This window comes from Panicum virgatum, chromosome 8K (genome assembly GCF_016808335.1).
Source record: "Panicum virgatum strain AP13 chromosome 8K, P.virgatum_v5, whole genome shotgun sequence".
NCBI classification, from domain to species: Eukaryota; Viridiplantae; Streptophyta; class Magnoliopsida; order Poales; family Poaceae; genus Panicum; species Panicum virgatum.
In genome coordinates this window covers 41538874-41554126 of record NC_053143.1, presented here as the reverse complement: position 1 = coordinate 41554126, position 15253 = coordinate 41538874, and the positions used below count along the sequence as shown (strand labels likewise).

The following is a 15253-nucleotide window of genomic DNA, read 5'->3' as shown; positions in this document are numbered from 1 at the left end:
TTACTGTAAATCTTGTTTCAAAACAAGCTGTGGAAATTCTTGATTGATTTTTTCTTTACTTTGCATGGTGTTTGATTTAAAGAATTATGCATGGGTGATTCAAGAAACATGTTAGAATTACGAAAGTACCGGACAATTATGATTAACTAGCAAGGTGCCCCGCGCCATGGCTAGCTAGATTTTGCCAATCTTTATATATTTTTTAGATAGTGTTATTGTAATTCTTATTTCAAATAGCTAAGGGGTCATAAATATAAATGTATTTTTATATATTTCACGCCTCATGCTTACATTATATTAAAATATTTTTGATATGATTTTTTTTCTAATATTTGAGTGGCAATTCAATTTTTTAACTTGGCAGTTTTAATCACTATGCATAAAAAAAATTCTCATTTTTAGAAGAATATCTAGATGACTGTTTAATGTATACTGATAGAAGTAAATAACATTTCTTCTTTTTTTCTTTACTCTCCAATCTTCAATTCCAAAAGCGCCATGCATACAAGCACACATACTATCTTACTGGTTTTGCATCTTTTTTGGATCATGTGTTGTGCATGGGGATGGGGTCTACAAATTCACTATTGCAGCTGGCAAGATATAATCTTCTACTTATGCTCACAATCCTATATGATCATCATCACTCTCTTGAAATCTCTGACATGTTTTAACTTTTTTCTCTCCACTATTTTGATCACGGTTGTTCCTGTAAGATACTACTACTAAATTATTAAATTGTGCTTCTCCATGGCCATCAGCTTGATTAAAACCTACTCGCGTTTGCTCCTCTCCCCGCATCCGCCACGAAAAAGTAGGACGCGTGTCGACCTGCGCGATTGCTGGCTATTTTACAAAAACATCCTCAATTTTTCTAAGAATCGCAACTCAGTACGATACATCCAAAATGAACAGAAACCACGTTCCTATATTTTTCATAACGGTCCTTGTGTTAAATTTTATTTGAACACGAAGAAGAAAAAATTCGATACTGCTGCTTCTTTACAAAACCCACCCCCGCGCAATTTTCAAAAAACCCCTCCCGCAGCCCCAACCCTAGGTCCCGCACTTCCTCCTCCCCGCCGCCATCTCCCTCCCTACCCTGCTCCCCGCCGCCGCCTCCCTCCTCCCACCCCTGCTCCCTCTCCGCCTGCCTCCATCTCCCCTCCCCTCCCCACCCCTCTCCCTCCTCTCCTCCTCTCCTTCCCTTCCCTCGCCCCCTTCCGGCCAGCCGGCCATGGAGCCCACCCTCGACGAGCAGCAGTCGAGCACCCACCTTGCCGGTATGGGATCACAAGGAAGCCGAGGGCGGTGAAGACGGTGAGGAGCATGCTGCATGACCTCGTCGACCATGGCCATCGAGTCGTAGAAGGAGGTATCGGCACCGGCGCCGGCCGCGCGGGCCCGCTGGATCGGGAGCACGCGGAGGCTAAGCTGCCCGCGCGTCCTGCGGTGGTGCACGAACGCGCGCAGCCTGGTGCAGCATGCTGGATGTACTCGACGACGGCAGGCCAATAGAGTGCGCGGACTCACGCTTGTCAATCTAGGTGAGTTAGATTTCATACGTTTCCTTACCCTTTCTTTCTCTCCCATCCCATTCTCATCTTTTCTTGTCCACTATTCTATCTTTCTGGCTCAGATCCAAGCCTTGAAGTGAGCGAGATAGCAAGGGACGGCGATGAATCCATGTAGTAAGACGACGGTGGCGCGCCGAGGCGAAGGAAGGCAGCTGCGGCGTGCTAGATAGTGGGGGCGCTGCGATGGTCAGCGAGCTCCACCCGATCTGCACCTCCGCTTCAAATTGCAGCTCCATCCGGCCGGCTGCCCCCATAGTTTAGGCCTGAGTCAGGTACACCTTCTTTGTTGAGTCGTGCTGCTACTGAGTTATTGCTGGTCTGCTTGAGAAGTTGTGGTTGTCTTGGAATGTGATAACTTAGCGCTAATGTTGGCAGATCTGAGATACAATGGGTCTCCATCATTTCATTTCTATTTGTTCAAATCCATGGACTGCATTTCTTGATCTGATTTACTTGTTAATTTGATTTACCCATGGGTATTTGATAGAGTTGTCTGTACCTGGCAAAGTTATCCACGCTTGTGCCTTGCTAGGTCAGCGTGAATACCATGAACCCGAATACATACATATCTGTCAATAATATGGATAAAATTAGAATTTGACTTGATAGGAAATATTGAGAAAGAAATGTTCCACAATTTCGTACAATTTACCCCTCTGTGCAGTCTCTCCCATGTCGTGGTCCAAGCAGCAGCCACTTGAAGGAAACTTGGTCTAGCTCCTAGGAGGCATGCCTGTTGGTTGTTCACGACTGAATGTACTCTAAAAATCCTATGGTAAAAAATGAAAACAAGGGGTGGATGGCTATATTGAATGAACAATGCTAGATTATGATATTTACCTTACTGCTGCACAATCAAGAAAGTTCATAACACATAGCAAGTTATTAGTGACTGCATTAGAAGAAACGAAAGAGCATTTGATAATTCTGATGCATATGTTGCGGATTCATAGTTTGGTCAGGAGTTACAGCATATTCAGTTTGTGATAGGTAGAAGATACACATACCGCAAAATAGTTATTATGCAATAAGTTGATCCTATGCACTTGCTCAATCTACTATATGCTAAGTCCATATTTAGTGAGCATGATCCACTGCTGTTCTAACTGCTTGTTAGTATAGTTTGGCCAACTGCAAAGTCCTAATGTAGGCAAAAGTTTGGTAGCAAAAGTATATCTTGATAGTCCTATAAGAAATATTTTTGTGTCAGTTATAATAAATTTCTAGGATCTTAGATTATATTTGAACAATGTGAATACATATGTAAGGTAGAGTTTACAACCTTTTACTTGTGTGAGGCTTGACTACATAATTTCCTTGGTTCTTGTGCTGGTATTTATCACTGTCATCATTGCTGGTATCCTGTGACATGTAGCATGCTATAAATTTGGGATTGACTGTAGATATCTTCAAACCTTCTTTTACTAACACCCTGATTGTGTCTATCATAAAATGGATATAACCGGTCAAGAGAAAGTTCCAGTGGTGGCCGCATCCTCATGAGTGTTCATCATTAGGAAGAATGGGCTACACAACGCTACCACCACCAGGACACGAGCAGGTATGTGCCCACTCTCCCCCTCCTCACTGAAGGCACTGTCTTGCTCGTACAACTCATTGGCCCTCTAGGTCTTTTTGATTCTTGCTATTTCGAACTCTAGGTCCTGCGAACAGACGACATGCCCTTCGTTGGGTTGATGAAAATTTCAGGTGTTGCACCTTGCAGGATATTATTGTCTCCTGGAGCCACTCTAGTGGGTCGTGATGGACCAAGCATCAGAGATTCTATTGGCCTCCTTTGTTCTTAAGCATGCTAATTTTTTTGTTAAAATAGATGTAAAAACTGGAGCGACATTGCAATTTTATTCTAACCAAATGAATTAACTGTTTTGGTATCATGTTATCACTGGTTGATAAATTAAATTGGATTGTTTGGTGCCGAAATAAAAAAAATCACAGTTACAGATGACCAACTTTCTTTGTAAATGTCTTGCTCTTTCAGGTGTCTTTGCTGCTTCTTTTAGTTACCTGAACTATTTCAGACATTGAGGAGCACATGAGATTTGTTCAGACATGTATCCTTAGCTCCTCAGGTAATTGCAAAACAACTTGAGAATGATGCACACTCATGCTAACATGGATACATGGTTCTCTTTCAGTTTAACTGAAAGTTGTTTTTAAAATCTGGATACTCTTTTAAAAGATATATGTAGTATGTTGGTCCCGCATGAATGAACAAACTAAAAGAAGAGGAAGAAATAGATATAGCCTCCTGTCTGTTTGAATGATAGCCATCAACATATTCTATTCATTTCCTGATTTATATGGTTACTAAATCAAGAGCAAGAACTGTCGGATGATCAGGCTTCTTCTCATTTCCCTAAAACCTAGCATGCAGCTAGCTAGATGAAGTTGTATGCTTTGCCCCCAATCAATCAAAGTTGCTACATTTACATCTACTATTTGTAACATCAGGTCGGACGAAGTGTTCCAACAATTACTAAAATATTTTGAGCAAATGTGATTCCATGCTCATAATGGTTCTTAAGAAATTCACAAATTATTTTGATTTTCAGCTCTCTATTATTTCATATTGATGTTTGATGTGGAATGTTTGATTTTGATTCCTGAAAAGCATGGGTGTGAAGGGAAACGATGGAGTTAGAGTACCTCTGCTAGCATATGTGCAATTCTGAACAGGATGGATATGATGTTTATTTATGATGTCATCTCGTGCATACAGAAAGGCTTAATTTTCCTGTTTTAGATTTAGATAAAGCCAATTATTTCCGGTAGGGCGCGCATCGCGCGCCGAATGTTCTAGTTCCAATAATTTTGGTGGTTGTTGGCACACTCCCTAAATTGCACAACGATGGTCCGTTTGGTAGCACTTCGGATCCTTCTAAGATGGCTTTAACTTTGGCTTTGGTGGTAAAAACACCTTTTCTAGCTGAAGTTGTTTTAAAAAAATATCTAGTAAATCGGCTTCTTAATGTTAATATGGTAATTTTAAGAATACTTTAGAGGTTAAGAGGGAGGAAAAGCTGGTGAAGCCACTTCTTTCGCTCTACCTCTCTATTGTCGGTTGTTCTGGGGTTTCATGTGGGATTCTTGTGTGAAGCCTTTTAATTTTTACGTATTTGGTAGAACTTCACCAAAAAATGTTGAGGAAGTCCTAACAAACAGACCCTAACAATGGTTAGGCTCGCTTGGGATATCATCAACAACACTGGTGTTTGAGATGTTGACAATATGATGAAGAGCATGTCAAGGCTCTATGAATGCAATGGTCAAGCTACTACTTAGCTACCCACTACTACTAAAAAAGAATCCTTTGGCACTGGTTGAAGAGGGCCATTGGTACTGGTTTTTTCCAACCGGTACCCGAAACTGGTACCTAAGGCTACGGTCATCAGCACCGGGTAAAATAACCGGTGCCAAAGGGTGTATTTTTGTCAAAAAATGGTTGGCCGGGATTTGAACTCAGAATCTCTTGCCTCATGTGTACCTTTCTTACCATCTCACCTACACATCACTTCTAATGGAAAGAGAGATAACCGGTATCTAAGGCTCATCCATAGGCACCGGTTGATGGTACCACCCGGTACTAATGTAAAAGTTACCACCCGGTACCTATGGACAGCCTTAGGTACCGGTTGGTAACACTAATCGGTACCTAAGGCTCATCCATAGATTCCATCCACCCCAAAAGTACTGGTTTGAAGATGAACCGGTACCTCATCTTCATACTGGTATTTTTGGGACCTTTGGCGTGTTTTCTAGTAGTGTTTGTAACATCAATATTTTTTCAAGAAGCAATTGTTGTGACGTAGTACCAAACAACTGGGAGAAGCATGAAGCATGCATCTTCTAACATTTTTCAAACTAATATGGTAGTGAATCTGTAGGCTAGAAGTTGGCAATTGTTGTGACATAGTACCAAACAACTGCTCAAGCAAGTTGTAAACATACGTGATTGAGGCAATTATTAACTGGTTGTAAAAGCAGCAAAGGAAGTAGCTCCGATAATCGCAATAGCACAAAAATTTAGGTACAACCGCTCTTTATTTAAGTAATTTGCTTCCAAATATGAATGGAAATTGAAAATATCTTTTTTTCATTATCATTTTAATGTAGTTATTTATTTATTATTTGTAAAATGTTTATTTTTTAATTTCTTCCAAGTACATGTATAGAATAGTAAAAATTTTAATATTTTAATTTCAAGTTAACATATATATTAATCGTATTCAGGGGCGAAGCCCAGAACATGCATGCGGGTGCTTCTGCACAAAAGAAAAAAAATAGTTATTACACCTAGATTTTGGTCCAATAAGTATCCCCCCTCGACCCAATCGCCCCCACGGGCTTGGTAGCCCAACAATATCCTTGGCAGCCCAACTGAGCCCAGCAAGAGCAGCCTCAAAAGATTAGATGTATCATTTTTCAGTACATGTACAGTGACTCCTCGTATCAATTTTTCAGCCACAAAACATGTGGATGAACTCATACGTAGTAGCCACATAAGTTGTTTTCTTATGCTTGTCTCAAACACTATATATAGATGGGTTATGAAATAAATGTCTGAATTGTATTCATACCAAAAAGTCATGTTTGATATGAAGTTCAAATGGCTTGTCTGTGACTCCTATGTGTCTTCTGAGAAAGTGAGCTCATGCCTTTTGGAGGATGTCTACGAGATTTTGATATTTTGTCTGTGATTTCCTCAAAGAGTCCAACACCACAACTCGAACTCGATCAATCTCGATATAGAGCAAGATCTAGTGAAAATTGTTGATACACATATATAGATGAAATGTTGGATATACTTACTATCAAATTGAAGGATGAAAAAAGAATTGTAGGACTCACTTGAAATTGCACGACAACAGAATGCATGTACAGGTATGTTGCTTATCCAAGGCAACAGAATGAATGCAATGCTGGCAACAGAATGAATGCAATGCTGCTTATATCCAAGGCCCTGAATATATTGTTCACGATTCGATTTTTCCATTTGATTACACTATTCTATTTATAACATCCGGATCCATGAAACCAATGTTTACTCCTTTCTTCGGCATTCTTGCGCCTTCATCCTACTGATATGAAACAAAAGCGGGGATGAGAAAACACCGATGTAGTAGAGCTAGAATATAGAAATGAGAAGAAACACCTATATAAGGAATGCATTGACGAGGGACTTGTCTAGGGCCTCTTGATGGTATAGAAACAAAAGAGTAATAAATTCAATCCATAGGTCAGCTAGCCCTCGAAATATATGGCTATCTTTAACTCTAGCTGTGAACATCGCAACTCCATCTGCAGATTGCTTCATGGTAAGGTGTCCTAAGAGCGTATGTCAGCTTGTCTTTCTCTCCGTCAGGCTTCAAAGTTCCTTCAACAATAGCCTTTACTGCAGTATCGATCCTATCAGCTGCTTCTCTTATGGCGTGGCTAGTCACAAATGATCCGTCTTCCATGTTTATTGTGCATCCATGAGCATAGAAGAAATACTTTTCTCGCAATGTCCAGTTGAAAGTCACTGGTATGATTCCTCTTGCAATTAGGTCTTCTTCTATCTTCTGCCATTTTGGAATCGCCGGTGAATAACCTCCTTGTCCAAGATGACGGAAGTGCTTCTTTTTTCTTGCATTATCTTTGTTCCGTCTTGTTCACTCCTTGCTGTCCTCGGACACCTTGTACTGCATGATGCATCCCAAAAAGGACGTTGCTTCTTGAAGTTTCTCTCAAAGTCAGGCATAAGGTCCTTTTTGGCGTAGTCTTTGTTCAAGTTTTTCTTGAATGTATGGAAAGCAATAACTATCTTTATCAAGATCCAATTCTTTTCTTTGTCATCTGGGAAATTGAAGTGCAGTTTCACAACTCTACGCAACATTTCCTTCTCACTATCGGGCATGATATCTGCATCACTATCGGTGGCTTTAGTTTTCTTCCATAACTTGTAGCTAATGGGGATGTTTTGCCTGACAAAATATCCATATTTATTGACCAATGTCATCTTGGTACCCTTAGGAACCTTTGATTCACCGTCTGAGCCCATTAAGGTGATGTTGGTATGCCCCTCCATCTTTATCTTCGAGCCTCGTTTCCGTTTTGGTTTCCTCAATCCATATGCCTGGAAAAATATTTATTAATACATGTTGTACATGCATAGAGAATTCATATCATATTTATATATGCACGAATTCTATATGCCTCGGCAATTTTTGGCTGCTCAGCATAGCCATCACCAGTATCGGGGAGATATTGGCTGCAACCATCCCCAGGTGCATCATGTTCGAAAGAACCTTCATGCTGGGTAACTTCACGAATTATAGTGTGAAAGAACTCCTCGTCGTCATGACTGGGTCTCATTTTGAGTCCTGTGTGAAAACAAGATTCTACTAGTTTTAGAGGCTAAACGAAGGAAAAAATGATTATTGAAAAAAAATAAAATGAAACTAGTAAAAAATTCAAAAGATCGATGAAAAATATAATTTGTACAATAGACCCTAGTGAGGGGTGTCAGCGCGAGAGAGGAGGCTGGGCCGGCCAACCGGCGAGGGGGGGGGGGGCGCGTGGTGGATGTATTGATGGCTAGGGAGGCAGGGATTCATCAGGGCACGGCGGTGTGGAGGCCAGGCGCGGAGGTACAGGGCACGAAAGTGCCAGGACTGAGCCGGGACGAGGTCGTGCTGGGGATGAAGTGGCGGCGCCGGGACGGGGAGGACGTGGGTGGCATCCATGGCGATGTGGGGAGGACGAAGCGACGACGTGGTGGAGGAAAGGCGCGGAGGTCGGGGTGACGCGGCTGGCGAGAGGCAGGGCGATGACGAGCATGGTGTCAGTGGTGACACGGGGATGACAGCGATGACATGGTGGAGGAGAGGCGCGGAGGTCGGGGCGGGGCCGCTGGGGGGAGGCAGGGCGATGACAGCGTGGTGGCACAATTTCCAAGACAGCATGGACGACGATGAGGAAGATTGAAATGATGCTAAGTGCAGGGGGCTTTATAGAAGTTCAGTTTAGTACCGGGCTCACGCAGTTTAGTAGCGGACCGTGGCTACATTCGGTACTAAACTGCCACTCTAGCGGAAAAATTTGGTGGAGCCAATTTATTACCAAGCCAAGCACACACTCGGTAGTAAACCGCCTCAATCCTATTTTGACCATGCAAAATTATAGTGTCATACTTTACATCACTTCATCACAAAGAATATAGATTCATCATATTGAGTCCAAATTTTCTTTTATAGGTGTTTCAAATGTGTTTTCTGTAATAAATTAAATAAGGGCATAAAAATGCATATATATATATAATATTTTGACCCTTCAAAATTATAGTGTCATATTTTACATCAGTTTATCACACAGAATATAGGTGTATGCCGTTAATTTTGTCATATTGAGTCCGATTTTTTATAAGTGTTTTCAATGTTTTTTTATGTAACAAATTAAATAAAGGCATAAAACTCATAAATATAATATATAATATTTTGACCATGCAAAATTATAGTGTAATAATAATTTACATCACTTTATAGTGCTACTTGGTATTGGGTTTTTTTTAAACTCAGATTTCTAAATATATTTTTTTGTCACATTAATTTGTTTTTGTAACTTATTCTCAATCTACCCAATTAGATTGCTCGTACAATTTTTAATCTTCTATGCAATGTTTTTTTATTGTTACAGTGGTCTTCATTTATGTGTCTTTACCTGTGCACCGCCATGGTATATGTTGGAGAGTCAAAGTGGTGAAATTCCATTGTTGTGGCAACACAATACAATTGTCACTTTATAAATTTTGAAATATTCCACAATATCTTTCTGAAAGTATGCTTGTTGTTGCGTGACTATTCATGTGTACAAAATATGTAATAAATATTTCATCATTCCACTAGGTAGCATAGTATGTCACAATGAATTGTGGTCTTGCAATATTAGTTCAATACAAAGTACAAACTACTTCTCGCAACATGAAGATCAGTAGAACAACCACCAATGATGTGGCTAAATGATAGAACAACCACCAATGAAAATACAATTAATGTCTAGCTTGATCATCTAAGTATCACATTTATGCATGGTAGCTAGACAAAATGTCATTGGCAATATTCTTGGCATCCATGGCAATACCAGCCAGGCCTCTCCTTGCCAAACCAGCACAATAGAGCCCATTGGCACCCTTCCAATGATTTGGAAATTCCTTCCTTGGCAATCCAGCATTATTCAGCATGCTTTCACCATTCTGAAATCATTAATTAAAAAATAAATTATTAACTTGTCAAAATACAAATGACACACGTGTAGTTTGTAATAGTTTAATTGCATGGAAAGAGCCAAGCATTAACACTATTGCTACCTTGAGCCACGTATTTGCTGTGCTTTTATATCCAGTAGCAAACACAATGACATCGAAAGTGCTTTCTTTCCCATTTTCAAATTCAACTATGTTGCCCTTGATTTTGGAAATATTTCCAAGCACCTGAAATTGTAAATAAGCATGAATAAATTGATGAAGAAACTTTATTGTAAAAAAACTTTGTCGCATGAGAAAATATGCTCACTTTGATAATCCCTTTCTTGATTAAACCCACGGTCCCAACATCAAGAACAGCAGATCGACCAGTTTCTGCCTTGAGTCCAAGAGGACCTATTTTTGGTCTCACAATTCCATGTGAAAGCAGGTCACCAAACACAAAATTTGCCAACCTCACAAGAAGGTCATCCACAACATTCACGGGGATATGTTGGACCAATGTCATGCCCAACCGTATTATTTCTTTTGTCATTACATGTACCTGCAAGCATATAACGTATCGCATAAATATATTTGTAAGGACACAACAAGGCAGATGTGTATAGATTATCATATTGGTCCTTCCAAAAGTGTTTCAGTACTTTTTTTCACATGTTTAGTTGTATATACATAATTTTTCTTGCAAAGCTTATGATGAATTAAAACCTAAACATTGTGAATGCTGATTTAACTCAAATTAAGAATTTTCTTACACAATTAAACTCAAGTTGTATTTGTGCTCTCAAATGAAGAAGGATTAATAACACACATACCGGGCTACGAACAACAATGGATGTATTGGCACCATGAGATGCAAGGTCGTAGGCGATTTCCATTCCGGAGTTGCCACATCCAACCACGAGTACTTTCTTCCCCGAGTAGGCAGCACCAGATTTGAACCTGGATGAGTGGATAGCCTCTCCAGCAAAGTCATGCAGCCCAGGAATCACCGGAATGTTTGCTTCACTATTCTCACCACTTGCAACAATAAGAAACCTAGTTGTGTACCTAACAACCACGGATGTTGCCACGGCACGTGCCACACTGAACCAGCACTTTCTATCTTCATCATATGTGCATGACTCGATGGTAGTATGATACTTTGGTCGGATATCAAAATGCTCAATATAGTTATCTAGGTATTTCACAAACTGATCCTTTGGGATGTAGGTTGGGGCATCTTCTGGGTACGGCATGTGGGGTAGCTCGCAAAACTCCTTTGCAAGGTGTAGCTTGAGACGGTCGTAGGCGCGGTTTCGCCACAAGGAGGCACTGCAATCCTCACGCTCAACGATGGCATATGGGACAGAGAGCTTGGTGAGGCATGCCGCCGTTGCAAGGCCAGCTGGGCCTGCGCCCACAATGAGAACTACAGTTTGCTCCTCCATTGAGTAGAAGAAAGCTGAAAAACTACGGTGAAGAATAAGTGAGATGTGAAGGTAGGCCTTTGGAGAAATGTTGTTTGTTGTTTGCTTGATGGACTGTGAAGGTCTGCTTAAGAGAGAAGTATATATATCTTTCTTTGACGCGTACATTGCTTTTGACTGCATGGGAACGTGGTTGCTATCAAATTTGGGAAACTATTGTTAAAAGGACAATGCAAAGTATGGATGATTGTGCGTGCAATGGTGTTGGATGACACGGTGACCCTTCGAGAAAATTACTTTATATATATAATGACTCAGTGTGAGGCATCTTAATGTGTTAGCACGAACATAATGCAAATTCAGAAATCTAAACTAGGAAAAAAGAGTAACGGTAGCACGGCGCCATTTTGAGCATGATTCATAACATCAATTTGAAAGCTTCACATAGTACACAAATGGCTAGAAACACGATGTATGACAAATTATTCCTACTAAATCTTTCCTAAAAACTCTTTCTATACCTAGTGTCATCAACACCTTCCCCACCCATGCATACTCTTTTGTATCGTACCATCATTTTTTTTAAAAAGCATGAATTAATTAGAGAGTACAAAATGTGATAGAGGCAAGAAATTGTATGACTAAAATAAATAAAAATGGTGTCAATTCCCACACCATTTGTAACGTCAAATCACCCAGATACCCATAAAGGTTTTTCTAAATCGAAGCCCTCGACGATCACTTGGCGAAGCTCGTCCATGTCCTCGAGGCTCCGGCCCCTTGCCTCCGGCATCCGGGCGTACACGAACGCGCAGGCGGCTGCGGCCATCCCGGCGCAGAGGAAGAAGCACCCGGGCATGGTGATCGCGTCGGCAAGCGAGATGAACGTCATATGCTCACCAGCGCGCTACCAGCTGGTTCACCGCCATGCCCAAGCTCGCGCCCTGCGCCGCAGCGGCATGACCTCGGCGCTGTACGTGCCCGCCAGCGGCCCGAGCCTGACGGAGAATGCCACCATGAAGGCCAGCACCGACGCGACGGTCGCCGCCATGCTCGCCACTGAGCCGGCGCTGCTGAACGCCACCCCCATCGCCGGCAACCCCCGCCGCGCTGGCGAGGAGGAGCGGCCGCCGGCCGAGGTGGTCGCAGAAGAGCGCGGCCACCAGGACGAAGCACGTCTTGACGACCCTGACACTGACGGTGGCGAAGAGCGCAGCCTTGTTCGATGCCATGCCGGCCTTCCGGAACACCAGTGCGGGCTATAGAGCACGATGGCGTCGATGCCGGACGCCTGCTGGAAGAAGTGCACCCCGACCACGCCGATGAGGATCCGGCGGACGCTAGCCGAGGGGCGGAGGAGCAGCTCCTGCCAGACGCTTCTGCTGTCTCTGTCGCCGGCGCCGGGCTGCTGCTTGATCTCCTCAAGGCGGAGGCCGGCCTCGGCGGGGGTGTCCGAGGTGCGTATGAGCACCGCGCGCGCCTCGGCGTGGCGCTTGCGCATCACGAGCCACCACGGCGACTCCGCCATGGCGAGCACGCTGGCGGCCAGCAGCACCGGCGGGAGGGGACTAGGCGCGCGCATTACAATACAGCATGCATGTCCGCATCAGACTCCTCAACCTTGAGATCCTAGAGACGATGCAGAATAGGAACTACAACATGCCCTCCAAATTTGGAGCTGTTGAAACAATCACTACACACTATTACAAAAATGATTAACCGAGGTGGGCAAAAACGATTAACTGAGGCATTTTTCGCAACCGCCTCGGGGGCAAGGTCACGGTGAATGACCTTTTTTCCGAGACGGTTGCGTCTGCCCGCCTCAGTTAAACAAATAAAAAAATAAAAAAACCCGAGCCTGCGGAGCCCATCACGGGCCTGCCAAGCCCATCGCCGGTGTCGCTGCTGGCCAGCCGCCGCCGCCGCTGCAGGATCCGGATCTAGGCGCGCCGCGCTCGAGGCCGCGCAGCCGCCGGGCCGCCGCCCCTCTTGCTCATGCCGCCGGGCCGCCGCGCCCCTCCTGCTTGCGCCGCCTCCCCACCTGCTCGCGCAACCAGGCCGCCGGATCTACTCTCCCCGCCGGGCCGCCGAGCAGCTGCCACTGAATAGGCCCCACGTGCTGCCAGGACAGGGGCGCGATGGAGGGAGGGGACGCAGCCCGCGGTGGGGCGGCGTTGGAGGGGAGGGAGGGAGGGGGCGCGATTGATGGTGGGGCGGGGAGGGAGGGAGGGAGGGGGCGCGACTGATGGTGGGGCTGGGGCGGTGTGGGGGACGTCGCGGCGTGAGAGGGGAGGGAGGGAGGGAGGGAGGGAGGGAGAGAGAGAGGGAGAAGTGTGCTTGGGTGAGTATGGGGTGTGTGGGTTTAGGGTTTTGATTTATTTATATACTCTTCTCAGCTATCGGGCTCATATGGGCTTGCATTGGGCTTGGTCCATTAACCGTGGAGGGTCTTTATAAGTTGTCCGTCTCTGAAAATAGGGGTATTAACCGAGACGGATATTTTAAAACAACCGCCTCGTTAATGGATTTTGGGAGGTAGTTTTTTGTAACTGTTTTGATTAATAAAAAATGTCTGCCTTGGTTAATCGAAGGCATTAACTGGGCGGTTTTTAATGTGCCCGCCTCCGAGGCAATTTTAAAGTGTCTCGGTTATTGGAATTTTGTTGTAGTGACATAAGATTTCCGCAAGGGGCCACAGATTCCACAGCATTGGCTCAGAGATCTAGGCCAGCAACCAGCATAGGGCCGCCGTCACCACCCGCACAGGGACCCCAGCATGGATTCGCCGTAGCTGGCCGCACAAATGGACCCTAGAATCATTCAGCGGTCGCCCGCCGCGCAAAGGGATCCTAGCGTCGATCCGTAATCATCACCCGCTCCAAGGGACCCCAGCTTGAGTCCACTGCCTCCTAAGGTGAAGAAGAATACAAAGGCTTGCCGCCGCACTGCCACCTCCTGAGGCAAAGAAGAACCCACCTAAGAAAAAAGAGAAGCCTCCACCTAAGAAGTTAGCATACAAAATGACTAATGAGGAATTGAATGCACAAGTGAGAAAGGAGGTTACCGATCACTTCACGCTTGTGCCAACCAAGGGAGAAAGAAAATATCGCACTATGACCGCACAATCATGAAGTCTTATTAGAAGAAGAGTAGCCATCGGTCGACCATTCCCTAGCTCAGAGAACAACCCCAACGATCAATACCTCTGCTTATAGTGCTTTCAAAAGAGGATGAAGCTATGGACGCCTTTGTGGTGGAAACAAAACTCACAAAATTTCAATTCCAAGGGGAGGATCCTATCCAAATTCACCCAAGGGCAGGTAGAAAACAATTTGTATTGGGAAATCACTTATGTGGCCAGAGTTCCTGAAGATGCTAGCAATGAGAATGCATGAGTTGCATCAATAGTACATGAAGCAATCTGAATATGGATGTGTAATGTTCGCGGCTCGAGTTCAAGATAGCCATTTATTTCAGGGGCTAGCTGACATATGGATTAAATTTATTAGTCCTTGGTTTCTATACCATCAAGACGCTCAAGATAAATCCCTCGTCAGTTCATTTCCTATGTAAATGTTTCCTCTCATTTCTATATTCTAGCTCTACTACGTCTGTGCTTTCTCATCTGCTCTTTTATTTTGTATCATCATGTAGGATGAAGCCGCAGGAATGCTGAAGAAAGGGGTACTATAACATTAGCTTCGTGGACCCAAATGTTATAAACGAGAATAGTGTAATCAATGACCAAGTCGGACCAATATATTCAGGGCCCTGGATAAACAACATACTTGTACATTCATTCTGTTGCCATACAACTTCAAGTGAGTCCTTCAACTCTTTTTTCATCCCTTCAATTTTATAATAAGTATATCCAACATTTCATCTATATACGTGTATTAACAGTTTTCACTAGATCTTGCTTTGTATCAAGATTGATTGAGCCCGAGTTGTGGTGTTCGACTCTTTGAGAAAATCAATAATAAAATATCAAAATCTCATAGACA

General features: G+C 43.5%; 1 protein-coding gene, 1 long non-coding RNA gene and 1 pseudogene across 2 annotated transcripts; 1 reads left to right on the top strand and 2 right to left on the bottom strand.

Annotated features, from left to right (window-relative positions):
- The first annotated feature begins 1155 nt into the window (after positions 1–1155).
- On the top strand, positions 1156–3475 carry LOC120644718. The gene is made up of 2 exons (XR_005663926.1): positions 1156–1547; positions 1640–3475. It is a non-coding gene; the product is annotated as an uncharacterized LOC120644718 (long non-coding RNA).
- A 6184-nt stretch (positions 3476–9659) lies between these two features.
- LOC120644717 (probable indole-3-pyruvate monooxygenase YUCCA10) lies at positions 9660–11284 on the bottom strand. The gene is made up of 4 exons (XM_039921405.1): positions 10656–11284; positions 10151–10384; positions 9946–10068; positions 9660–9831 (listed from the first exon to the last, which is right to left on the bottom strand). The coding sequence occupies exons 1-4, from the start codon at positions 11268–11270 to the stop codon at positions 9661–9663; spliced, it is 1143 nt and encodes a 380-aa protein (XP_039777339.1). The 5' UTR covers positions 11271–11284; the 3' UTR covers position 9660.
- A 656-nt stretch (positions 11285–11940) lies between these two features.
- On the bottom strand, positions 11941–12831 carry LOC120645748 (annotated as a pseudogene).
- Between the last annotated feature and the right edge of the window lie 2422 nt (positions 12832–15253).

Coding starts and splice junctions, on each gene's coding strand:
- LOC120644717 (XM_039921405.1), bottom strand. CDS start 11,270: ATGGAGGAGCAAACTGTAGTTCTCATTGTGGGCGCAGGCCCAGCTGGC. Junction 10,385..10,655: donor CCATTGTTGTTCGTAGCCCG/GTATGTGTGTTA, acceptor ATATGCTTGCAG/GTACATGTAATGACAAAAGA. Junction 10,069..10,150: donor TCAAGAAAGGGATTATCAAA/GTGAGCATATTT, acceptor TTACAATTTCAG/GTGCTTGGAAATATTTCCAA.